The sequence below is a fragment of the Anser brachyrhynchus genome (genome assembly GCF_964034855.1).
Source record: "Anser brachyrhynchus genome assembly, chromosome: 4".
Lineage (NCBI taxonomy): Eukaryota > Metazoa > Chordata > Aves > Anseriformes > Anatidae > Anser > Anser brachyrhynchus.
The window spans coordinates 55,039,980-55,065,166 of record NC_137698.1 but is presented as its reverse complement, the minus strand read 5'-3'; the positions used below and the strand labels follow the sequence as shown (position 1 = coordinate 55,065,166).

Genomic DNA, 25,187 nt, shown 5'->3' with positions numbered 1-25,187 from the left:
GGAGAATTATGCTGTGGACTTAAAATATGTGGTCCTTCTGGTAAACCCACTTGGAAGTGAATCCTGCTTTGTGGAGTAGTTCTCTTGAAAATAAAGTTGGTCTTGTAAAACCAAATCTTATTTACAGATGTTAAGATTACAAAACGAAGTAATTGGGTACTATGACTAGGATACATCTGAATTGTAGGGTTTTTTTGGTTTTGTTTTCCTCATAGTTCATACCCCTTGGGTGAATAGGTATATGATGGCTTGCCATTTTTTTCCCCTCCAGGCCAGCATTACCTTGGTTTATAAAATGGGCCTTTTTTGGAAAATGTATTGAGGGTTATTGGAATGAAAGATATATTCGTGTGTCACAAAATTACAAAACTAGCAGCTCATGAAGAGAGTAAAAAAGGTTTTAATGCCTGTCTGCAGAACTGGATTCTTAGCCCAGAATGCAGCTAGACCAAAATCTCAAAAACTGAGCACTGTGTTCACGTGTTCAGCGTATCCTAACGAAAACCAGCAATGCATGTTTAGTGATGAATTTGTTGATGTGAAATGCACGCAGGCATACTCGCATGCATACATACGTACTCTTATGTTTAATGATGAGGATGAAAGGATATAGTAGACACCCCTTTCTGTGGGGAGTGGGAGAGAATTGTTAAATATACTGATTGTGGCAGGGGTACCATGGAAAACAATGTGACCCTGTACGTCAATCTGCAAGGCATATGCCCCAAAGGGCAACATTAGTTTCTGTCAACCCAAATCCCGGTGTTTCCTGACATTTGTGTACTTTACTTTGGAATGTTAATATTTCTGTAACATTGTAATTACATAAGGGAATAAATGCATAAAACCAAAGGCTTGCCAGTGTGTGTAGTTTACATTTTATGACTAAAACAGTAATGCATGCTGCATAATTACTAGATGATTTCCTGTCGTCTGTGGTCTGAACGACACAACAAGTACTTTATGGAAAAAAGCTAGCACAGCCGTTCATGTCAGACAATTCCCTGATACAGGAGGGAGTTCTAGGGCTGTTGTGAAGTGAAAGAACAATAATATTTATCACTGACCACAACTGATGGGGTATCTGAAAACAAACTGCAGCTACAGAATTCTCTTACAGGCCATGCAGGGGCATTGGCCTAAGTATGACTGAGAGGCCGAGTGCAATCTATTTTTGACAAATTTACAGCTTTTATTTTTCTGTAAGTGTTGTCAACTGATACTGATCAATTTTCAGAGTGTTGCAATACAAATATAATTCAAATGCTGTTGCATTCCACGTTAAAACACCTGTTTGGAGAGAGAACCTTTAAAAGTCTACGGTAATAGCTCCTGAAAGTCTATGTTAATAGCTGCTGTGTTTTACTGGAATTCAAGAGCTTTTTGATAATCAAATTTTTAAACGCTCTGTAACCAAGGTATTAATTTCAAACCGAGTTTGCATGTGAACCGCAGTAATTGTGGAATTTGTAGTAGGATGTTTCTTCAAGGAAAATTATTAAAACTCACTCTAATTCTATTGTGAGATGTCCTTTCCAGTAGGAGTACAGAAGGAATGGTCTTCATTAGTGGCTAATTTGATCTCAAGTATTAAATTTTAGAAAAAGTTATACAAATGCATGCTCACTTTTTCTTTAAAAATAAAAAATCAGAAATACCAGGATACAGGAGTTAGTATGCTGTTCACTTACATATTAAAATTAGTATTGAGGAAATTAAATTGATTGTCCAGATTTGTTCAGTTTGTTTGGTCTTCAAGCCCATATATTTAACTGTAAACTTCAGTGCACAGCAATACTTTATAAATAATATTGCCAACTCATTGCTCCTTGCAGTTTTAAAATCTTCTGGAGTTGTATGTTCCAGCTGGAAAATTTTGGCAGCCAAATGGTCTATTATGGAGAAGGGTGTAATAGACTGTCTTTTACAGGCAAATTTTAACAGCAAGCAAAAGAAATGATAATATCCAAGGCTAGGCATTATATTGCATTACAAAATGGCATGGCAGTAAAATCGTAACAGGGATTGATGAATTTCTGTAATCCAGCAGCAGTGTAATTGGTCTGTTTCTTGGGGAAAAATTGCTGCTGAATGGTACTTCAATTCAAACAAAAGAAAAAGCAAACTTAAGGTTTGTTGTTGTAAATATTGTCTACAAAAGTATTTTGCCTGTGCTGTCTTGTAAGTGAAGACAAGCAATCAACGTAGAAATTAGCTATGATAATTTTGAACTTATTGGCCTTTATTCTGTTGCATGCTTTTCTAAATCTTTTGGAGTTACCCTCAAATCAAGTGAGGAAGAAACACTTTTGTAGTAGGAAGTGTAAAATATCAAACTCACTAAGCAGTTTCAAGTGTACTGCATTTAGACTTAATTAAATTTTAAAAGTGAGAGATGTTAGTACCTTTCAATATATGTTTTGGCAGAGATTAAAAAGGTGCCATAGGCTTTACCTGTTCAGAGTGGTTTTTTTCCTGCATGTGGACCTCACTACCTCTATTAAGACTACTTGAACTGTTTTTGTGTAGAGGTGTTGCAGAGTAAATCACTCCTGAAATCCTAAAGGAAAACAATTGTAAATACTTTAATTCACCAAAACTTATGAATTGTAACAAACTATATTTAAGAATAGAAGGAGTTTCTTTCAGAACAAGCAGAGGCAGAATGGGGGAAAAAATAGCAAGTGAGAAGCAATGCTTTCAGTTTCTATAAAAACTAAACCAATGTCTAAATTGGTGTATCTGTTTTGTTATAGTCTGCGCTTTTCATCGTTAAACTGCTGCCTGGCAAATATTCTTTAGTGAGTAGGCAGAGAGAGTTTGAGATTGATCCAGAAGACAGAAGTATTGATAGAAAGCTTGAATGTTAACAAGACTGTAATTGAAATAGACTTAGGTAATGATATAGTAACAGGGAGAGGAAAAAAAAATGTTTAGAGAAGGGCAGTAGAAGATTCCATCCTCAAAGCTCATGCTATTCTTTATTACATGCTCTTAATTCTACAAACTATGTTAATAGTGCTAGTATGTAAAAGTGCAGAATTGGAACGTAGTTACCATCTTCAAATAGTAACATTAGAACACACTGTAAGTAGCATCGGAAGTTCCTTTCTTCCAAAGTATGGTAACTTTTCTTAGATGGCATCCTTGAACTTTCTGAGGTCTGGAAAGCTTAAAATGAATTTCAACTGTGTAATTTGGAGGGGGAAAAATCAACCTTGTTAGTAGGTATGAGGCATCAGGAAAGAGTCAAAATGATGTTTCATATTTACCCTGTCCACTTCTGTGGCTTTTCATTTCATTTGGTATTTTTCTTGGGAATATTGTTTAGTATTTTGGTATATTTTACTGAAATAGAATGTGCAAATTATAATTTTGGAAATAAGTATAGGTGAATGTACACATTCAGTATACCTAAGAAATATATATTCTGATTTGCATAAGCCAATATGACTTTATTAGATTTTGTTTATATTCATTTATTTATAAAGTATGTGAAATCTGGAAGTATCTTCTAAGTAATACTTCCGAGTAAATTTAATTACTTAAAAACCTCTGCATTTAGAAACATGGGCTTTGCCGACATAAGACTAAGCTTGATTAATACTCTGGTTTAATTTCTGATTTGTTTTTGTCTTTTGAAGGTGGAAGATATCAACTAGAGATAAAAATTCCAGAAACATATCCATTTAATCCTCCTAAGGTAATATAAACATATTTTGGTAAAATAGTTTGTCTAAGTTGTTTTTGAGTATTCTTATTTATTTGCTTGTGTATCTTTGTAGTGCTTACCTTCTGTTCCTCTACCCTGGGGGCTGTCTTTTCTAGGTAGAAATCATGCAGGCTGTATAACTGTTCAGTCAGATGCATAACTATTCAGTCAGAAATACACTCTGATTATTCTTCAGAGTGCAAGCTGGTAAATTCTGGGCAGCAGTTTACTGAGCCTCCTGTAATTTCTTTTTGGCAAGATACAGCTTTCAGATAGTTTTACTTGATGTAGAGAGTATTGGTTTCTGCCAGCCACACCTCAGAGGCACTGATGAAATGCTGTATTAGATAGATGTTTGTTCTTTTAATTCCTCGGACTTCATAAGCTATATTTGGTAAAGTCTTGGGTTTAACCTGCCAAATTTCTAGAAATAATTAAATGCAGCTAGACATACAGTTGTTACATGACCTGAAGGACCAATAGAAATAGTATGATCTTATTGCAGCCCTCTGGAAGGAATACGTAAAATAAGTGCACGAGGATGAGAGATGTGAAAAATGTTTAAATTTACTTGTATGTTTCTGGAACTTAGTGCCCTTCCAATTCTACCACATCTTTCTTGTGTCTTTCTGGCATTTTCAGTTTGTCTTTGCTTCCATCTTGACTAGATCAGAATAGTGTTCTTCCCCAGCTGTGTGCAGCTGCGGTTTTATATTCCTGTATCGTTGTTTAGTCCCTTCTTCAGGGGCTTATGATGAGTCAGCAGACTCCTGAGTTATCTGACAGCTGTCTTATAGCTTCTTGATTGGCTTTCTGGTTAAGTCTGAAAGATTTCTTTGATTTAAGAATGTGCCCTACGTCCTGATTTTTTTCACTCTAGTGTAACACTGAGAAGGAACTAGGGAAAAGGAGGAGGGGAGCGGTGTCAGTAGCTCTTAGCTCTTGTCCTTTGAGTGACTTCCTTAAGTCAGGAGTGAAAGACACAGTTCTTCTTACTGAAATGTCTGTTGGTTTCAGTTCTCTCATCTGCATGTGTTCTGGTGGGGAGCTAAAATAAGTAGGGCTGAAACTGGCCATAGACCCTGAAAGATGGGTCTGTGAACCGTGGTTTAATTGCTGCTTTAGGGCTTGGTGCTCATTGCCAAGGCTTATGGATAGCTGGTAGAAACTCAGTGCACTGTAGCATAGTACTGCTTTTTCTGGAGTAGGAATTTTGTGAATTGGAGGCCTTTTTGCTTGTGTCTAGCCCTGCCTTTCATCTGAGAGATTTCTTTATCTTGTTCAGAATGTGGTTTGACAGCCATTGTTAACCTGCATTCACTGTGAGAAAATATCCAGAATTTACATGGTGGGTTTTGTTTTGTTTTTTTTTTTGTTTTTTATTTACACAGTTGAGGTAGTCAATAAGAGGCTCAGCAGACATGATCTCGCAGTTTCTGTCCTGGAAAGCAGAACTGTATCGCCTCACCTATTTATACTCCATTTTGTGTATTTGATTTTATCGTAGCCCTGTATGTACAGTATTTTGCAGTAGTACTTGACAAACGATGTGTTCTCCGTGCTTCACTTGCTTGCAGATCAGGGACAAAAGATGAAGGAAAATCTGTGCCATTCATAAAACGTTTGACGAGGGTTAGGGATTAGGAGATAGAGATGGGAAATGTAGACACAGGTGAAAGTCAGTAGAAAGCAGTTAAAATGCAACTTAGAATTTTCTTCAAATCTCTTATTTTATATGTAATCACAGGCTTGTATACGTTCCTTTCAGAGGACAGCTTTGCCTTATGAGAATTCTAAAAAAAAAAAAAAAAAATGCTACTTCTAACTTTCTCAGTGTCCTTAAAATAAAAAAGGATTTTTAATACATGCTTTATAAGCATGAATACACTTTTTAGTGTTTTAAAATGTGGACATGATCAATGAGTGAGTGCTGAGTCAAGATTATCCTAACAGCAAAGAAAAATAATCTAGTTAGGGTTTGGTTTGTGGAAGAGCATTCTGCATAGGGATAACAGGACTGGATAGTTGTAAAAGTAGTAGTGTCAACCAAGGACATTCTTCTAACTCCTGTAGCTATCAGCAATTTAGCTGAACGCCGAGATCCAATGGCTACATCTTGCGTTCAGGGACCTGTTTCACAGCATTAATTGAGCAGACTTTCCAGCGTTTAAGCTAATTTGACAATGTTGGAAGATCTATGTCTGTATTTAACTGTCTGTTGTTGAAACATCGGTAGTGCTGGAAGGTATTTCAAAATGACTTTGTGGTGTGAGGATGTGCCCATGTGACAGTATCTAGGAAAACAGCTGGGGATGATTTTGGTGTACTCAAACGGGTAGTCGTCCATTTCTGAGTAAAGCAAGGCTGTGTTGGACTTGCAAACCTCCTGAAATATGTCATATCTTATGTCTTTGTTCTGTTTTTAGCTTGATCTTTCCTAAATTAGTATTTCTTCATAATATGATTAGAAATGATGCATTTTAAATGTTTACTTAATATACTGCATGTAATAACCATTTTATTTTATTTTTTTTTAATTTTCTTGTGTTTTAGGTGCGGTTTATCACCAAAATATGGCATCCTAATATTAGCTCAGTTACTGGGGCCATTTGTTTGGATATACTGAAAGATCAATGGTAAGATTCCCTACAGGCTTAAATATGCAAAATCAAGTACGCCAGTGTCCTGGATGGGAGGCAGCAGCTCATGTTTGCATCTGTAATTTCATGTGTCCTTAAAGTACTGCAGTATAGTATTTTGAGTTGAAAAGAGGATCCTAATGAAATAGCTGGGTAGTAATTTTGGGAAGTACTGAGTACATATTAACTGAGTAGAGAGCTTTTTCAAATTTTTTTTGCGTTAGGATTAGGGTGAGCATTTCTTTGTTAATGATTTTTATTTAATTCTCTAGTAACAAATGCTACCTGTTGCCTCCTGAATTTTGTCCTTTCAGCCTCCTGAGGCGTAAGCAGAAAAACCAAGTGCTTATCTTCATTGTGATTCTTGGCTTGTGCTTCCAAATAAAATTAGTTCCCAAAGAGCTAAAGCAACATATGGAGTATATCTGGGAATCTAAGAGTGTAAAAGATAAAAGGTAGACAACAGGAAAGAGAAGGAGACCACCATACTAATTCTGTCTCGGTTATAGTTTATAATACTTACGATATGAACCTCTAAGCCATTTGCAGTTAAATTGCTTGTCAATTGCTGACTTTGATTATTTGTTACTGTAACATTATTGAAAAGGTTGTAATGACTAAAATCCTTGGAACGAATCTGTAAGTGTCCAAACCGTAACAGCCGAACTCATTGTACGCTTGTTTTTCCAAGTGGCGCAATATGAAGTGCGTTCACCAGTTGTACTGTAGTTCTGATACCCTGCATAAGAGTGGAGCTCATCTCTGTTACTTTCCTCCGTGTCTGCCCCAAAAGAATAGGAGTGTAATTCCCAGCTAGATGGATGCTCCTGACTTCCACAGCTTTATCAAGACCAGTGTTGTCCAAGCATCAGCTGGGTTTGGAAGAGAAACTCTGGAGCAGAAAGCTTGAGTTCAGGTCTTACAGTTGACACATTGAGAGTATACTTCTGTGTGGTGATAAGATTACATGAAACGTGGCAGGGTATGGTGCATAACTCAAATGAAATCATAAGAAGCCGTAAGTTGTCATTACTTGTCTTCATTATTGGAAGTGCTTATTTTTTCTTACAATCTTCCAGCACTTGACTATATTTCAAGTAGTATAATCTTTCAACATACGTGCTATGGTACATTGTATAACTTTTCTGTCACTAAAGCCGGTACTTTTCTAATCTACACCTAGTTATTCATCCCACCCTACAATTGTACTGGAGATAAATGCTGCTTCAACTGTGCAAGTGCAGTTTCCTCAGATTATAGCCAGGTTAGCAAAAGGGCAGAAGGAAGGCTGGCTGGTTGATTTCTGTGCTGGATTTTTTTTGGTTAGCTGTTTTGGGGTTGTTTTTAGTCAAAATAACAAATCTGGGGGGATGTTTTTAAGAGATTAGATCAGATCAGCGAAACAGAGCACGTGAGCCTACCTGGCAGAGCAGGTTTCACTTGGGTAAGGCTTAGATAGTGACCATATGGGAAGGCATTCTTTATTTCTAGCAACAAAGATGGTTAACGGGGAACTGCATCCCAGTGTCATTAATACTCTCCTGCAAGGAATTTTTCCAAAGCTTATAAGTTCAGGGTTGTCTTTTTTTCTTCCATCTTTTGCTACTCCTTTATGCGCTGTCGGGTTGCTTTATTCACAGTATCAAGGTCTGTGACTTTAACAAGTATCGTCAAGGCTAATCTTTCCATACTGAAGCTCCTAAACATCTGTGTTTTTTGTGTTTTTTTTTCAAAAATGACATTTATCTATCACTTTCTACTGAAAACTTGGAGGAAAGAGTTCCTAGCAGAAGCCTTCCTTATTTATCATATTTTGAAATAAAAGTGAAGTCATTTAACAGATCTTTTAAAAACATTTTCGTGTCATCTTCATGTTAATACATTCCCAAATTATTGTTTCCTTTGAAGGATGGATATTCTTGCCTCTGTAGCAGTGGACTAGGATTCAGGAGGCCACACTTTGGTTTCCAGTCCTGGAACAGGTCATCTTTTTGTCTTTGAGCATTGCCAGACATTGACTTAACAAGTCTCACAAAACTCAGTCTTACCCCACACAGTTGCTGCTGCTTTAGGAGTTAGGCAGTTAATGGCTTTCAGATGAAAGCTCCTGGCCTTTTCAGTTGCTGATCAAGCTAAAAAACGTAAAATATCAAAAGGCAACAGACAAACATTTAAGACCCAAAGAAAGAATGAGCTTTCTCTTCTTTTTTTTTTTTCCTAATTGAAATTTGGCAAGGAAGACCAGGAGAGGAGATTTGACTTGCGTTCTTGTGATCTTTGAAAGTTAGGTCTTGCACAGATCGCTTAATCTGTGTCTTAGTTCTGCCAATAAAGAAAACATCTTACCTTCCATCATCAAGATGTATACAAAATAGGGGTATTTGAACAAGAACTTGCCTTCTGTGTATTTAAACTGTCTGGTACAGGGAGCACCAATATCACACAGTTTGTGTATCACTGAACTCTTCCTTTGTAATGCTGTCCTCAGTTAGAAGCACTGAGGAAAGAATTTCGCAGAACTTGGTGGTGGCAGAGGGGTAAGGCTGCTTATGTGCTATATTCCCTTTTCAAAATGATCCTTAACGTAGTGATCCCTTACTTTTCTAATGTGTTGCCCTTGGTATTTTTTTATGTGTGGTCATCTTTGTTTTGTTGTTTTTTTTTTAAATCACAGCACGTTAAGTGAAAATTGCTAGGGTGGTGTTGAAGTGCTTTTCAAAGCCCCAGGTCCTTTGGGACAAAAGGACATGGTTGTGGCTACATCCATCCTTTCTTGTTTGAACAATTTCAGTGTTGTGATAGTTATTGATACCTGAGATATTCAGATACCTTTGTTCTAGAAGGTAGATTTAGTCTCATAATCTCTCATGTCAAATCTTTCAGTAACAAGCCTGGCTTCTGAAGTACCGTTGACTTGTAATGGTCTTAACTGAATAATGCTCTTGTTGCTGTGTTTTAAATGTAACTTTTAAATTCCAGTGTGTATCTGTGATTTTCATTGAGGTCAGTGGGAGTTGAAGGACAGAATTCAGGCCTATGAGAATTTGGGCCTAATATTGCTTTTTTAAGAGTTAGTAAAATGATATACACGACAAATACAAACACAACAGCGTTCATGTATTTCTGTAGTTAAAACATGTCTCTTCCCTACTTAACCATCCCATGATAATGATTTTCTAGCCTAATGAGCATGGCTGAGATATTGTTATGCATATTGGCAGAAGCTTTTGTCAGATTGTGAAGTAATGCCTTTAAATGTTTTTGTAATGAGTTTAATGAATTTCTTTCTCCACAGTATATGGTGGTTGCTGAAATTCTCTGCAGCTGTGGATTTTCATGTTTAGATTTGTAAATACCTGTTGTGCCACTTTGTTTGCAAAACAACTATTGTTTGCTGGTAGAATTAAAATTGGTATATGATTTTATAGAAAGAATATCTTTTTATGCTGATCTGATCTGACTCCTGTTATGTGGTTTCGCTTAATGTAGCCTGTATTTATCTTCCAGGCTAGTATTCTATCCCTTAATTTTATTCTTAAATATAAAATGTATCCAATACTTTTTATTGAAATCTGAGAGCCAAACTGTTTGAAAGCTGTTTTGCATGCATCCCTTGAGCAGTGAATATCAAACGGGCGTGTTGTGGCTGTGTGTGTTGCTACAAAAAACTATTGGCTGTTGTGGTTTTGACAAGCAAAATAAAAATTAATTATAAGAGCGTGGCTGTACTGGAGCATTCAACCTTCAGTTTTAGTTGAGATGCAAAATCGTTTTTATAAGTGATAATGCAATTTTAATACATAAGCAACAACCAGTTAGTAGTAATCATCCTGGGCATCTGTACCTGCTGGGTTTTGTTCAGGCTGTTTGAGGAACACAGCCTCTTCAAAGCTTTGAGAGGAATGTCGAGAACATTAATGCTGTTTGAGGTAACTCACTGGCACCCTGCCATTCCCCCCAGCCCTGATGTCAAATCCCCCCCGTCCAGTCTTGTATTTCTCCTGTTATTTAGTGACTCTACAGCAGGCTCCTGCTTAAAGGCCTGATTCATCTCCTCCCTCCACAAACCCTTGGTACAAATTCCCAGGGCTTTCTCTTGGATTAACAAGTTTAGTTTTACCACAAATTGAATAAATTTTGCAGATTATTTAATTAAAATAAAAAAAAGCAGTTTCCAGCAGCCATACTTGGTTGACAGAGCAGAGCAGCAGTCTGCTGGCTGCAGCTGCTCTGCTGGGTTACCTTTTAAAGGTGAAGTACCAGAAAGACTGTTTTCCGAGAGGAATGTATAGAGCATAAATAGAAAATTACTTAGCCTTTAAAAATGATGGAAGAGGGAGAGAAACTGGCAGTGTTTTGTAATCCTCGTAGGGCTCTTTCAGCTTATCAAAAGGTAAGAGATTCCTTACCTCAGGCATGCTGGGCACAACTGGGTTGCCATGCTTTTTAATGTTAGCGTTGTATTCACCCCCAACTAAGGCTGCTTATTTTTAATGGAAAAGCCCCAAGATAAAAAAAAAAAAGGCAAGCATGTCTGCATATAATGTATATACATCAGATCCATCAGCTTTCTGATTCACTCCAGGTTTCCCTTAGTGGAGTACTTTATTGCACTTCACCTATAAATTTAACAAATGCCATGCCAATGGAATGCCTGTATTGGGGGTAGGAGGTGCAGGGTGGGGGTTTTGGCTTGAAGTTCTCTTTTCCCGTTTCCCACCCATTTTGTGTATGTCAAGATAGCAACCCTGCTTAGTGGCTAAGCAGTATTTTTGGGGCAGGGTCAGGAGTTACTAAGTTTAAAAGAACCAGAAGCCAGTAGTGTTACGGGACTTGTTGCAGGGCAAATAGGATGCTGGGATGTAAAAGGTTTACCTTCAAAACTCATGATACAAGCTGCCTGCTTTTTATTTATAATTTATAAGGTTTCACGTGAATTGCTGTACCCTCTTTGAGCATTGTGTTCCAGGAAAGATAGGAACCATTGGAAAAATCCAGACTAAAGTAGTAAGAATGATGGCCTAAGCAAATGTGACCTTAGAAAACCATTTCAGCATGCTGAATAGCGATCACAGTGAAGCACTGAAACAGATTTTCCAAGAAACTTGTGAGGCTCCAGTTAAGAACAGATTAGACAAAAAGCTGTCAAGAGTAATACAAAACCATGCCTTTAGCAAAGAGGAGAAAGGGAAAAATAATTTAAACCCAAACGTGCAACCAGCTTGCATTAGTAAAGGGAATTGCTTGAACTTGATGATAGTATGTTGGTGCATAAATCCACACCTAGAAGTGAGCTTCAAGTATAAGGAGAGTTGGAAGTCTTTTTTTTTTTTTTTAAGAACTGTATTCCTGAAAAATAAGCCTTTGAGCAACACTGGAAAATGCAGAGCAGAAGACGTGTCTTTCTCTTGGAAGTTGGTCTTAAGGAAAATTCTCACGACTTTTTTTGCAGCACATTTTTTGTAGCTTGTGGGCCAGGGATTTTGTGTGTGCCTGTGTGTTTTCTTGTTTGTTTTTTTTTGTGCCACTGTCAGCCTAGATTTTACTCCAGAACTGATGATGACAATTGTTCCTGCTCTTTGCTAATGAGGAACAGGTTCTGCGTTTCCATTGTCTCTGAATGTATTCTGCAGTCATCTCTATTCTCTTTATTCTCCCCAGAGAAGGTGATGGGAAGAAAGAAGAGGTCTTTTTTAAGGAAATGGGGGAATAAAAATCTATTTTTAGCTGTCCCTCCAGTTTCTTCTGGGAATCTTAATTTGTTTCTGAAAAATTAAGTCTAAACTATCTAAGTACGAAGTCTTTTTTTAACTTTGATAAGGAAAGCCAATGGATGTCCTCAAGGTAGAAAATGTTAGATGAGTATATGATAGCTACGCTAAATATGTCAGATTTTCTTTACCGTTAATCACAAACCTTAATTTCCATTTTTAATAGGACCTGCTACACTGCTACAGTTTCAACTTTTTTCTTTTATAACTTAAGGATATTTCTTTAATTGTGTCCAATGAAGACTTTTATTATGCATGAGATGAGGAAGCCATTCTGAGAAATGAGACTTGCAAAGTTGTAAACTACATTTTAAACCTTTTTACATATGTAGCTAAACTAGTCATGTCTATAAGCTTATTTTTCAGAGTTTGAGTTAGCATATAGCCATCTGTATATCCAAATGGATGAGGTATTTATTTTTATTACTCATTTTGAAATTGGAATGTCAGAACAGAAGTTCAAGTCCCAGTATGCTTTATATAAAAATCCACAAACAACAGATGAGTGAGGACTGAAAGGGCCTACCAGTCTTGAAAACCAGAGACTGCTGGAGCCACCACAGGACGTGCGTTCTAGCTCTTCGTGGCACTTTTTGTGTCCTCAGTAATGCTCCTGCCCCCCGATCTATCATTTTTACTCCTAGAAGATACAGTGCAAATGGAAGTAAATTGCTTGTAAAAGTGGCACATGCAGCTGAAACCCCTTTCCTGAGATTTACTGCAGTTCTAATAATGGTAGTATTTCCAGACACCTCTGAAGTAGGATTTGTGTAAAGGAAAGTTCAGAACAGCTTTTATTTGGTGAAAGTAATTACAGTATCGGTTACAGTTGATAGATACTTAACGTTAAGTCTTTCCTGAAAATGACACTAAGCAGCATAATGAAATAACTGGGCAAAAAAGAGCTTTGGGCTTATAGCACGTGTGGCGGCTGTGGTAGTTTCTGAAACTCCCTGCATAGAAATAAAAATTATGTCCCTTTAAGTTTAAAGGCCTGAAAGACTAGTGGTCTGTGACACCTAGGTGCCAGACGAGTAAACACATTGCATTAGGATTTGGTCAATATTAGCAGATACTGCTATGAGTTGTGCCAGCAATACATACGTTAAGCAGATGAATTTCAAATGGCATCAGGCAGTAGAAATGACAGCATAGAAAATCATAAGAGCAAAATAGCACAGGTGCATGTGAGGCAAGAATATTTTATTGTTCTGTCACCCTGTTTTTTGTGTGTGAGAAATTTGGGTATGGAAGAACAAGATTTGTAACTTTGAGTTTCCTGAGTTAGCTAGGATCTCATCATGCAACTGAGGTTATGTTTCAATAACTAGGTGTTCTTTATCTGATTAACTATCTTACTTAGTTAATCCCCAGCTTTCTTTGTAATTTAAAGAAGTATTCTTTGGCTTGGGGGAAGCATTTAACTGGAAGAGTCTGAAATCCTGGGGAAAAAATCTTTAGTTACCTAAAGAATAGGTTTGGATTGTTTGTGATGGATTTGTGATCTGTCAGAATATAGATCTTAAAGCATTAAGGTTTTTTCTTTTTTGAAGAGTTAAGTCTACAAAGCTAAGCTTGAGGGACTTGAAGCTGATGTTGCGGTTGAATTAAGACAATATGTGCTAATTAAAATCTCTATCACTTGGGATGTTTCTCACTTGCATTTTGATGTGGAACATTGCACTGTGAAAGCTCAGTGTGATTGTCAAGTGTTGGTATTTTTTTTAAAAAGCTAAGTTTCTAGGAAAAACATGTAAGAATTAGAAATGATTAGGGAAAAATGCCTTATTTGACTGTGAGTGACACAGCAGGAAAGCTGTGCATACATGTGTCTAGGAATATAATATTCAGGCGTCACAAATGTACTTCTCACATCTTAACAGCATCTGTTCATCAATATGCTTTGCCAGAGTACCTCAGTACAGTGCTTATGTACTGGAAAACATTGAAGCTTCTGGAATCTGACACTGGAAATAGACTTGCAGACTGTTTATTTTTGTATCTGGACCATCAGGTGAAACTCCACCCACTCCGTCAAACTCAGGGCATTTACTTTCAGCCTTCTTGGGGAAAAAAGCTATTTTCTGTCGATTGTGCCTGTGTTTCACAACTTTCCTTTAGCGCTTCATGTGCCATAACTACCTTGCTCAAATGTAAGATGTCACATTTTCCCACTTAACCTTCTACCAGTACTTAAGCAGGTAAACAGTTTTCTGTGTTAGCTTGAACATCCGTCCCTGCTGGCACCACAACAACCGAGTCTGCTTAGCTGCTCAACTCAGTGGGGTCCTTATTTGATCGCCAGTATGTGCCAACCGAAATGGTAGATCACAGAGATGGTATCCATTATCAAAGTGGAATTAAATTATGTATTTGAAATATTACAACTTTACAGATTAGTGTGTAACTAAAAATTTCATGCCTCTTTTTTGAACAATTGACCTTTATGCACATGCCTGGTTTTCCCTTTTAAAAAATCTTGACGTCTCTTATTCGAAGTAGACCTTGAGATCAAGATAAATGGTGAGATCTTAGAGTCTAAGCCGTTCAGCTTCTAGAACTACAACTGGCTTCTTTCGCAGAGGCGTACAAATGCCTTTACAGCACCATCATTTCTACAGAAATGTTTTCCTGCGCTATCTGGAACTCTTATCTATCTGGAACTCTTATCGCAGCTGAAACAAGGACAACTGGTTAAAACTGTCAGTAGTATCAGGTTGAAATGAGAGGAAGTTGAATGTTTTCACTTGCATGCTTCTGTAATGGTCAAACCTTTATATTATTGTATTAGTAACTTACTACATAAATCATTAAATTTTATTGGGAAAAATGTCATATTTAAAATGGTGCAATGCAAAAGATGTCAAATGTGTAAAATTTCTTATCTGTTATGAGAATTGAAAATATAGGTCACCGTTTCTGTATATGGTATTTTGCTATCAAGAGTGCCAGCAGAGGGAGCACACGTGGCTCTGTACTTAGAGTTTATGCAAGGTACTGTTACTGGAAGTAAGGAAGGACAATGCAAACTTCAGGCTAAATTTTTTTGTGCAAGTGAAATTGATTTTGTTAAGTGTATAAGGTCAATTGTGTAGGTGACTGTTCTCCAAACACTTTGGAAAGCATTGTTAATGACAAAGTCCACATTTAAAACTTCATTTTAGTATACATTGAATGTTATTCTAGTTCCTCTAAGCTGCAGCAGTTTGAAATTGTGACATTTAGCTTTAAAAACTCTCTGTATTTTTATATCTTCTGTTACATGAATATAACAGCACAGATGACTAAAGACATGGGATTTGGTAAAGTCACTTTCAAATTTTAATTCTAGGGCAGCAGCAATGACTCTAAGAACAGTGTTGTTATCACTGCAAGCATTGTTGGCAGCTGCAGAACCAGATGATCCACAGGACGCAGTAGTGGCAAACCAGGTAAGGTGCTCACTTGACTATGAACTTCTAATACATTTGTAACCTTTGTTAACTCGGACCAAGTCCCAAACCTTGGGAGAGATAAAGGTTTTAAATAATGTATTGGAAAATTGCTTTACAGTAAGCATGAGTTACTACAGTGTTTTATGGGTTTTACTCTCTAGGTTCCAAAGTAGCAGTTATTTTTACAGTGTCAGGAGATTTAATTTCAGTTTTCTTCCTGATTTGGCTTGTCAGAAATGTCAGAAGATAACGTAGTAAAACAAATTCCAGTGTAAGTTGCCTTTTAAAATCTAAGGCTTCTAGTATTTAAAAAAGTGTTAGTTTAAGGCAAGTTTTAACTTGGTGTTCATTGGATTTGGTTTGGCTTGTAGCTCCTCTTCTAGATTATTATGAATATTGTAGAGCATTGTACTTGTTAAATGTCAAAATTTTGAGTAATTACTTGTAGCATTCAATCCTGAGATGCGTTTTATCTGAATGAAGCATCCTTTGTATTTAACCTTTACAAGTACTTGGGGTAACTAATTTAGTCACTAGTTAAGTAGGTATCAGTAGAATTCTAATGCAATCAGCAAGGTTTGTTACTCTTGAGACAGTAGCAAGAATTTATAAAAAAAAAAAAAAGTGTTAATTGGGTCTTGTTCCGTACCAGTGCTATTTAAAATGTTGATTAAAGATAGGAATGATCATTCCATGGCTTAATAGCTTGACAATTTTCAGCAAAATCTCAAGTATGTATGTGTTGTCTCTCCTTTTTTCTCAGGGGAGAAGGGGGAAGGGAGAGAGAAGGCTTTACTTTGCAATTGACTGATAATAAGGGTACATTTCAGTAACAAAAAACCCGAGCAAGTAAAAAGTTCTTCCAGCATTTCTTCCAGCATCGATCTCATCTCTATCTCCTCTAAGTCAGCGCACTCTGGGGAAGAGAAAGAAGTGTGCGCTCCTTTCCCCTGAAAAGTCTGTGTAGGATGATAGTTTATCAAACCTGTCAGGTTTTAGAGGGAAACATGGAGCTCAGGGTAGCCCATTATGTCACTGGGTGGAACAGCTGTTCTAAAGCTACACAAATTTGTATATTCAGTTGTAAGTGTAGAACATTTGCTTCTGTCGGACTGAACTGCTGTAGGCAGGGAGAGTACTTGCAAAGCCACCAGGCGTTCCATGCAGATGATGCCCCTGCACAGGTTTTTCTTGCCAGATGCTCGTCCTCGCTGTCGCATCCTCTTTTAATGCAATCAAAAATCAGTTTTTCCTTTTCACAAAGAAGAAAAACGGTGTTTCCCATTCTGGCTGCTTCTATTAGAATTTTGTGTGGGAATGCTAACAATTTCATAGAAACATTTCAGCTGGAAATGCCTTTCTCTCAGACAAAAGACTGAATCCAGGAATCTTCCTGGACTCTGAAGAGCAATTTTCCAGGCTGCATTTTAGGTTCCTGTAGGGATGTGTGCAGTGGGACTGTGGTGTGGCTGGTGTGGGGAGGATTCAGTTTTCCTGTTCCCTGCAAATATCTGCATGAAAGCTGCATTAGCAGATTGGCCTTCAGTTATGTGCTTGTGAACGTAAGTAGAAAGTGATAATAGTCCCTTTGAGAGATGTGATGGTAAGCATCCAGTTCCTCCATGTGGGGTGTATGGTTTCTTGTTTCTTTCGTGTCCCCTGTCCTGTCCCTCCAAAAAAAAACTTTTCAAAGACAAAAATTGACAAGGAATTCTTTATCTTCTATGCTTTTACTTGGTGAATTTACTTAACTATTTGTTAGACTACTAAACTGTCCAGGTAAATGGTAGTGTCCTAGAAGAATTAAGCTCAATCTCAGGGAGAGCACAGTGGTGTTCTACTCCTGCTTAAATAATGGCAGTATTTTCAGACTCCTGCCACCTTTCGGACACTGTCTGTCCAGTGTCAAAACTACCTCAACATACTTGACTAGTTGCAGGTGTTTTTTTGTTGTGTTTTAAGTACAGCAACATAACTGACTGTGATTCCTGATACAGAGACATCAGTAAAAGGTGCCTGTAGGCTTCTCAGTACAGTGAGAAGCTGGATTATTTACAGATACCTAACTAAAGTAGTTTTATTTATAGAACAGTGAAAGCTAGTTCTGAATAAAGTGCAGTTACGCAAACACAACTTCAGTCCTTTGCACTTCATCTGGTTGTTTATTAGGCTTACGGTGTTTTCAAATATATTAAAACCAGAAAAAAAAATAAAATAAAATCATTATAACTTGGGAGGAAGATATGTTAAGAGCAGAAAAATACAGTACCCCAGGATGCTGCTGATGCTACACTTACTGCTTCCTCGTTTCTTTGGTTGTAATAAGAGATTTATTATAGATCACTGTGTGTATATATAACACTGAGTTATTCCCAACAGTAGGTTCTCTCATGTTTGTTTTAATGCCATTAATAATTGGATAGTAACTACACAGATTACTTAATGTGGGGCAGAATTAGTGTGAGGTGTACAAAGCACACAATGCAGTGGAGTTGGTGTGTGTGCTGTTGGAAATGTAAAATGAAATGAGTAGTATTCTCTTTGAATGTGTTTTACAGATCTAATGATCATTTACATGCATGGGTAAAATATGTAGAATTATAATAATCAGTTGTATTTCCGTCCTTAAAATGTGTCTAAATAATTGAATAGTGTATTTCCCAGTATCGTCTTATTTAGTGCTAAAATTACGTAGTTAAGGATGGGAAAACAGTTTTTCAACTGTAATGATTAAGGGGGAAGAAGTTGTCTTTTAATAAAACAATATATGGTTATGTTGATTTTAAAAAAAATCTATTTCATAGATGAAAGTTGCTAAAATAGGAAACTTCTCTTGCTTTGTTGTGTACCACTTATGACAGATGACCCACTTTCTTGTCTTGGAGTTCCTGGCACCGGCTGAAAACTCCGCTCTGGTCCATTCCGTTATTTACTGGCAAACTTGTTACTGACAAAAACTGGTGCCAAATAATATTTACGTACCCTGTGTGATTTCTGTTTTCTGATGATCAGTAGCTTGCATAGAGTTGCAACGTCCTGTTTTCTCACACATGTTCACCTGTTTTTTCAGCCCTTTTTTGGTCACACATACTACCCTTATCCTCATTTTCCGGAGGAAGCCCTGCAGTAAAATGTCAAGCCTCCCTAAAAAACTGCAGACCTACTTGCAGTGTGCAAAACCAGGCATATTTTCTAGTGATTAGAGAAATACTTCGGTGTGCAGTGCATACATTCAGCAGATGTTAACACGGGTAGCTTGTGCTTTGCTGCACTGAATGTAAAATCTCAGTAGCTGTGCTAAATACAGCTACTTAGCTCCTGATCAATGCAGCTGAGAGCAGTTATCTGACTGTACTCATAAAATACCTATAGTGCATAATTTAATCTAAAGGCAAACACGTGAAGTTAAATGCTTGCATAAGCTTTCTCTACCAGAAATCCTCGCCTCCAAGTTTCATTTCAAAAATATGAGTATGAGCGGTGTGAAACAGTGTTGAAGATGTTACAGAAAGAATTACGGATAGGAATCTGCTGTATCATCGTACTTTTTGGTTGGATTGCTGAGCTGGCTTAACTTTCCCATTCTCCCCTCTCTCTCTTTTGTGCAGTACAAACAAAATCCAGAAATGTTTAAACAGACAGCTCGACTTTGGGCACATGTGTATGCTGGAGCACCAGTTTCTAGTCCAGAATACACCAGAAAAATAGAAAACCTTTGTGCTATGGGCTTTGATAGGGTAAGTATCTATAACTTAAATGTTCTTCCGCCTCCACCTTTTTTGAAATAATCGTCTTATAAATGATTAGTTATTTCTTAGCAAGTGGTAAACATGTTCTGATGAATCTGCAAACTTCTCATTCTGTTTCTCAGCTGCAGGCTCACGCACTGAAAATGTTTTGCTTTTTGTTTTCTAATTGCAGAATGCAGTAATAGTGGCCTTGTCTTCAAAATCATGGGATGTAGAGACTGCAACAGAATTACTCCTGAGTAACTGAGCCATGTAGAGAGAGCTGCTTCGGTAGTCCAGCTTGCCCCTTCTGGAGGAGCATCACCATCTGTTATTTTTAGGATTCTATATAGATTCTCTTTTAAAACTGGCACTCTTGCCTGATGATGCTATCTAGGCACTATTGGAGACTGAAAAACCGCTCTGTAAATAAAGCTAATTAAACGTCTGTGTAAATTTAAAAAGGGGAAATACTTTAATTTTTTTCTTACTAAATATTGTAAAAATTCTTTGAGCTCAGCTAAAATAATGGGGGAAAACATGCCTACTTTAGTGTTTAGCAGTGTGACGAAGACTAGCAGGAACTTGCTTCAGGATTTTGATTTAGTAATTCAGAAAGCAACATTTTTGAGTGTTAGTCATCAAAATTGTTGGTGCCACTCATCACAGCTATCTTACTGTTTTTAACATGGATCCTATGTGCCTGTGGATTGACCTATATTTGCATGCTTGTACTTAATAGACGTATTAGGTAGGGTCGCTGAAGAGAGCACCATTTAAATACTCGAGTGTTCTTGTACCTATTTTCCTGAAAGACTTAAGATTTACCCAAAGTTCCAAATGGTGACCTATTCAGAACCTTTTTCTTCCTAGCTTATAAATTGGGAAACCTCAGTGTCCTCTCCCTTACATCATACAGCTAAAAACCCTCACTGGATTATTTTTCATTATCTGTTGGTATTGTGTGCCATTTACAGTAGCCTAGGCTCCCCTTTAAAGAATATATTTTGAATTATCAGTGATGATTTTCATCCATCGTATTTTCTACACATCTCATAAGGGTTTATTATGCCTCAATATAGCACAAAAAGATGGAGCTGGTTTTCTTTACTTTTTTTTGTCTTAAATGGATGTAAAATGCTCAGTATATCCTGGATAATATGATTTCACTGGATTTGAAGGAGGAAAAAGCTAATTCTCTAGCATACTGAGAATTTTTTTTTCTTTTGAGTACTTGATATGATGCAATCAGCTGTTTTTGCAGCAGTTTTCTAGCTTTATTTTGGGCTTCAATTTAAGGATTGCTTACCAGGTACTTTAAAATTCATCCTTGCTTGCATTTTTCTCTAGTTGACACATGGAGGCTGTGTTGGTGTTTTTTCTGTACATACTTCAAATGCACATAGACGTAGAAGTGTGTTCTCAATTTAGCTTTCTTTTGGATTGATGTTTCTGATAAACGAGAACTGAACTCTTATCTTGGCTTGTACATACAGTCAGTCGTTTTATTCGTATTAAAATGACATTTCATCCTGAGTGCAAAAGCTTGAAAATTATTAGTTTTGCAACTTCAAACACTAGTACATCTATTTAAAGAGAGCGGTAATGTCTTTATGAATATGATGCTAACTCTTGAGAATATATCTGACAAGGAAGTTCAGAGAAATCCTGAGAATAGAGCGGGGATTGTTGATCATAAAGTACTGTACAAGTCTTCTTTTCCGTGACTTTCTTCTCCTGAGCAGTAGGATTCATGGGGTCGGGGTGGGGAAATACATGTCTGTTTGGGATTTTTCTTGAACTATGAAGTACAAGTTGAAGTAGTTTCACACTTCATAGACAGGCTGTTTATAAATTGTATGAGAGGTAATCAGAAACATTATTGTATTTGTTAAATATCTGGAGCATAGTCATAGTGGAACAGAACCAGAAAATAGAGCTGTAGAGACCTAACTAGTTCAGGGATGTTCCCTGGGCTGTTCTGTCTGACGTGTCCAAGCTTAAAATATTTCAGGGCACAGACAGTAAATACTTGTAACTCATATCAGTGCAATACTAAATGCATCTGCTTAGTCTTTACGGCTTTTTAAGGTGTAGTCAGTGATATTTTTTTTCTTGAGTTAGTGTAAATCATTCTCGAAGATGCCAAAGGAAATTGTTTTGTCTTATATTTATTTATATTTTTTTTACAAAAAAACTGCTACTGTTCAGCTGGTTTGCTAGGTGAAAACCAGGGACGGTAGGAAACTATGGCGGATGCCACTTGTGTTAACCTCACGTTAATGTCTTTTCTGTTGTACAGGCTAAGAACTTCTTGGTTACATCAACGCTTTTTTTTATACCCTGGTGGTAATTATAAATTGCTGACTACTTTCCCTTGTTCTTCGCTGCTATTTATCAAAAGAAGGAACTTGGAAATCACTGTCAGGGGACGTAAAACTTCTCAGTTACGGGCTGCTGAATGTCTTGATAAGACCGGTCTCCTCTGAACACCACTGGGAGCATGTGCCCAGTGATAACCAGAGCAGGCTTCCCGAACTGTGACTGAAGGGGTGAAGGAAGAGAGGGGAAGGGAGACGGGGAGAACAGAGGAAATGGTTATGAGGTGGTCAGGGCCACCACCAAAACAATACCCTGTTGTGTTTTATTTCTCTCATGAAGTTACCTCATTTTCGTCTCTACAGAAAAACACTCGCCTTCCCCTTTCCCCTTGTGTATAGACGTTGGACACTGCTTTTTGCCCTCCATCCATGTGCTTTATAGCAAAGGTACCTTGATGCTAGCACAGATGCTGGCAGAGGGAAGCTTCTCAAGACCTGAGCTGGGAAGGAAAATGACCCAGCATTTGAGGAGACATCTGCGGTCTGAAGTTCCTATGAGTTTTGACATGTGAGTCCTTTATAAGGAATGTTTTTGTATTCTTGGCAATTATCAGAGTCGAATTTAGGGGTAACGTTGTACAAGGTTAGTCGAACTGCAGCTGGGGCTGAGCCCTAGGAAGTTTACTGTCAGTGTTCAGTTTATCATTGTGAGTTTGTTCGTGTAAAATCCGAGTTCTGTTTTCTGTGTGATCATCTCTACATCCAGGGCCCTGTGCGTTTGCAGGCGCGGCTGCTGCACGTTCTCCGCTTACTTAAAACAGGAACGTGAAACACGGGGACAGTTGAGTTGCTTTCTACGTACAAATAAACCCTGCGTTGTCTTCCACCGTTGCTTAAGAAAACAGCTTGGAGCAGTGCTTTTGAAGTCCAGATGGCCCAGTTTTTCTGAGCAAGGTGTTGGTACTGGAGCTCACTGCTTGCCAGAGCATCAGGCTTCGCTGCGGAACGCTGTGATGTGCATCTAGCCAAGTGGTTTCTCTCTTGTTTTGTTGGTGGGGAACAAGCAACTCCTGTCTCATCCAGTTCCTCAGGCTCGAGTATATTTTTGCTTAGAGGTAAAGAAATGTCTTTCTGTGTTGCCAAAAGCCTCAGATTTCCTATGAGTGCCAAAAGTCCTCCCCATATCTCACCCCCACTTGCCGAACTCGCAGCTTTCTCCTGTGAACAAGCTGTGTCCTCAGTGCGACGGACTGGTACATCTCAGAGACAAAAATTTAGTAACATATCCTTCCAGCAAGATGTGGCGCTTAGTGCTGCTCATTCTGCCTAGCCCAAACTTCCCATCTAAAGAAAAGAGCTTGCCACAGCTTTCAAGTTCATAGCAGCAGAATTTCATGCGAGTGAGCGGCTTTCTAACAAGGCTCACGTCAGCCTGCCAGAGCACCTGGCGCCTTGACTCTAACTGGTTCAGGAGCATTTGTTTGAGGAGTTAGGTACCAATGGTGTAGGAATGTCCTTTTTTTTAATTGCCATTGTATTTAACTCTTCCAAGTAAATTAGCATTGGAACACTGACATAAGGAATATAGGCTTTTTTTCACGTGTGTGTGTTTGAAAAAGAGGAATTAAATAGCCAGAAAGAAGCTTACCTTGTAATGCCAAATCTGTGTTAGATGGTGTGGGTAACAAACATTTAAACTATGCAAATCTAGGCTTAGCAGCTGTGAATCAGACTAGGCACTTCAGAGCATATGGATTACTTGTTTAAGGGGGAAAGGGGAGGGGGGAAAAGCAAACCTGAACCAGAGTTTCAAGCAAGAGTTCTTGTTTACTGTATCGGTCATACACTGTTAATGTGAAATGTTCCATTTTCAGAGCAAGGGGAAGCTTAGCTGTGTGCATGGCCCTTGTTTCCTTCCTAAATACCAACAAAAGCTAGCTTAGACTTGGAGGCTTGCCCAAAGGGGAAAATGATAAATAATTTAGCAGTGAAGGCTAGTTTTATTTAATGTCTGCTTATGAGCAGGCACAAGAAGACGACGAGAGGTCCCCTCCTGCTCTGCTTTGTTGGCTGTGGAAGCTGATCAGGAGCATCTTGATGAGCGTAGCTGCTGGTCTGTGATCCAGCTATTTGCTCTGTAGGGCTTGATGAGCACTTGGCTAAGAAATAGCTCGCGAGAACGCGTTTCATCATGCCCTCTACTGCACCACAGAACCAAAGTGTGAAAGTGAAGATGCTCATTGAGTGCCTAGGGCTCTTTCTGAGAAGACCACATAGGCGGTTTCACTGCTACCGTCCTCATTTCCCCGGCACAGCTTTCTCCTATGGTTAGGTAAAGGGGCAGGTGCTTCTTTCCTCTTGTTAGCTGTCCGATCTACTCCAACACCATCGGTAAAAACACATAGCTTGCTCTTCCTGTTGGTGCTGTTAGCGTCATCGGCCGATTCATCCTTAGCCTCACAAGGCCAACCGTCCTTAACCCATTTTGCTTCTTGCTCGGTTATTCCAGCTGCAGCACTCTGTAGTCAGCAACTTGAGTTTTCAGCTTTGTTCTCATTCGACAAACTCTTGCAAGTCATTTGCACTGTACTGTGATGTGATGTTCCTTCTCTGCTGTTACCTGCTTTGTAGGCATCAAAATAGCTAGCCAATTGCTTACGGTGCTGAGCCATTCATTGAAAATGTAAGTTGAGAGACTCAACAGCTGAGGAAATGTACTGTGAAAATGCTGTACTTGTCCATTTCTGGTTTCCGACAACTGCTGGTGCTCTGTTGTGGTGTCTGAAGGAGGCCGCCATCATAAGAATGCTGATGTCAACTGTTGAAGAACCCTGCTTTACACTTACCTTTTCCATCCGAGATTCTGACTTTTCTTAAAAAAATTTAAAAAATAAAAACAAAAAAATACAGAAATATATATATATATTGCAGGAGGTTGGTTCTTGAGCATCAGGCTTCCTGTAAAGGATGAGTGGGTGGGCTGGAATGCAGCATCAGTGTTTTTTGTCTTGAAAATAAAAACTACACAAACACTTTTGTACACAAATGATTTTTTAAATAAACACACATTTTAAAAGATGTTGATTTTCACTGGGAATGCTTAACAATAAATGCATGTTTCCCTGAAAGTAGTTTTCATTTTATTTCTGGGAATTCAAATTGTTCTGCTGTTACATGGTATACTGTTTCCATGTCAATAACGAGAGAGGAAGGATGAGAGCTGTCCTAATGCACATTAAAAATTTTGAGGAAGAAATTGTGTAAATATAATGTGTGATGGAAGAGTGTGTTGTTTCACCTAAGACAGTAGGAAATGTATTTACATAAAGAAATATATGCATACATGCGTAGTGTTTCCTTTAAAAAAAAGTCTAAGGCTGTGTCTGAGGAAACAAAAAATGTTTTGTTTTCGCTACCACTCATGCTCATCTTGTCTCTGTACTTTCTATAAGCTCCAGCTGCTTCCTACAGGAGGAGGCGACAGCCTTGTGCCTGGTTGGGCAGCCATAGGAGGATGGGGGGAGAGAGATGTGCCTGTGCAGTGCTGGGGTGCCGCTACCTGCCACCAGCGCTTTGGCGTGT

General features: G+C 38.1%; 1 protein-coding gene across 2 annotated transcripts in view; it reads left to right on the top strand.

The window, feature by feature from the left end:
* Nucleotides 1-20,820, top strand: part of UBE2K (ubiquitin conjugating enzyme E2 K) — a 37,948-nt gene extending 17,128 nt beyond the window's left edge. For both annotated transcript variants that reach the window (XM_080590817.1, XM_080590816.1), the window contains exons 3-7: nucleotides 3,645-3,703; nucleotides 6,266-6,348; nucleotides 15,454-15,553; nucleotides 19,165-19,293; nucleotides 19,478-20,820. In XM_080590817.1, the coding sequence (XP_080446943.1) occupies nucleotides 3,645-3,703; nucleotides 6,266-6,348; nucleotides 15,454-15,553; nucleotides 19,165-19,293; nucleotides 19,478-19,552 (446 nt within the window). In that variant the 3' untranslated portion in view covers nucleotides 19,553-20,820. The remainder of the gene's footprint in view (nucleotides 1-3,644; nucleotides 3,704-6,265; nucleotides 6,349-15,453; nucleotides 15,554-19,164; nucleotides 19,294-19,477) is intronic.
* The last annotated feature ends 4,367 nt before the right edge of the window (nucleotides 20,821-25,187 follow it).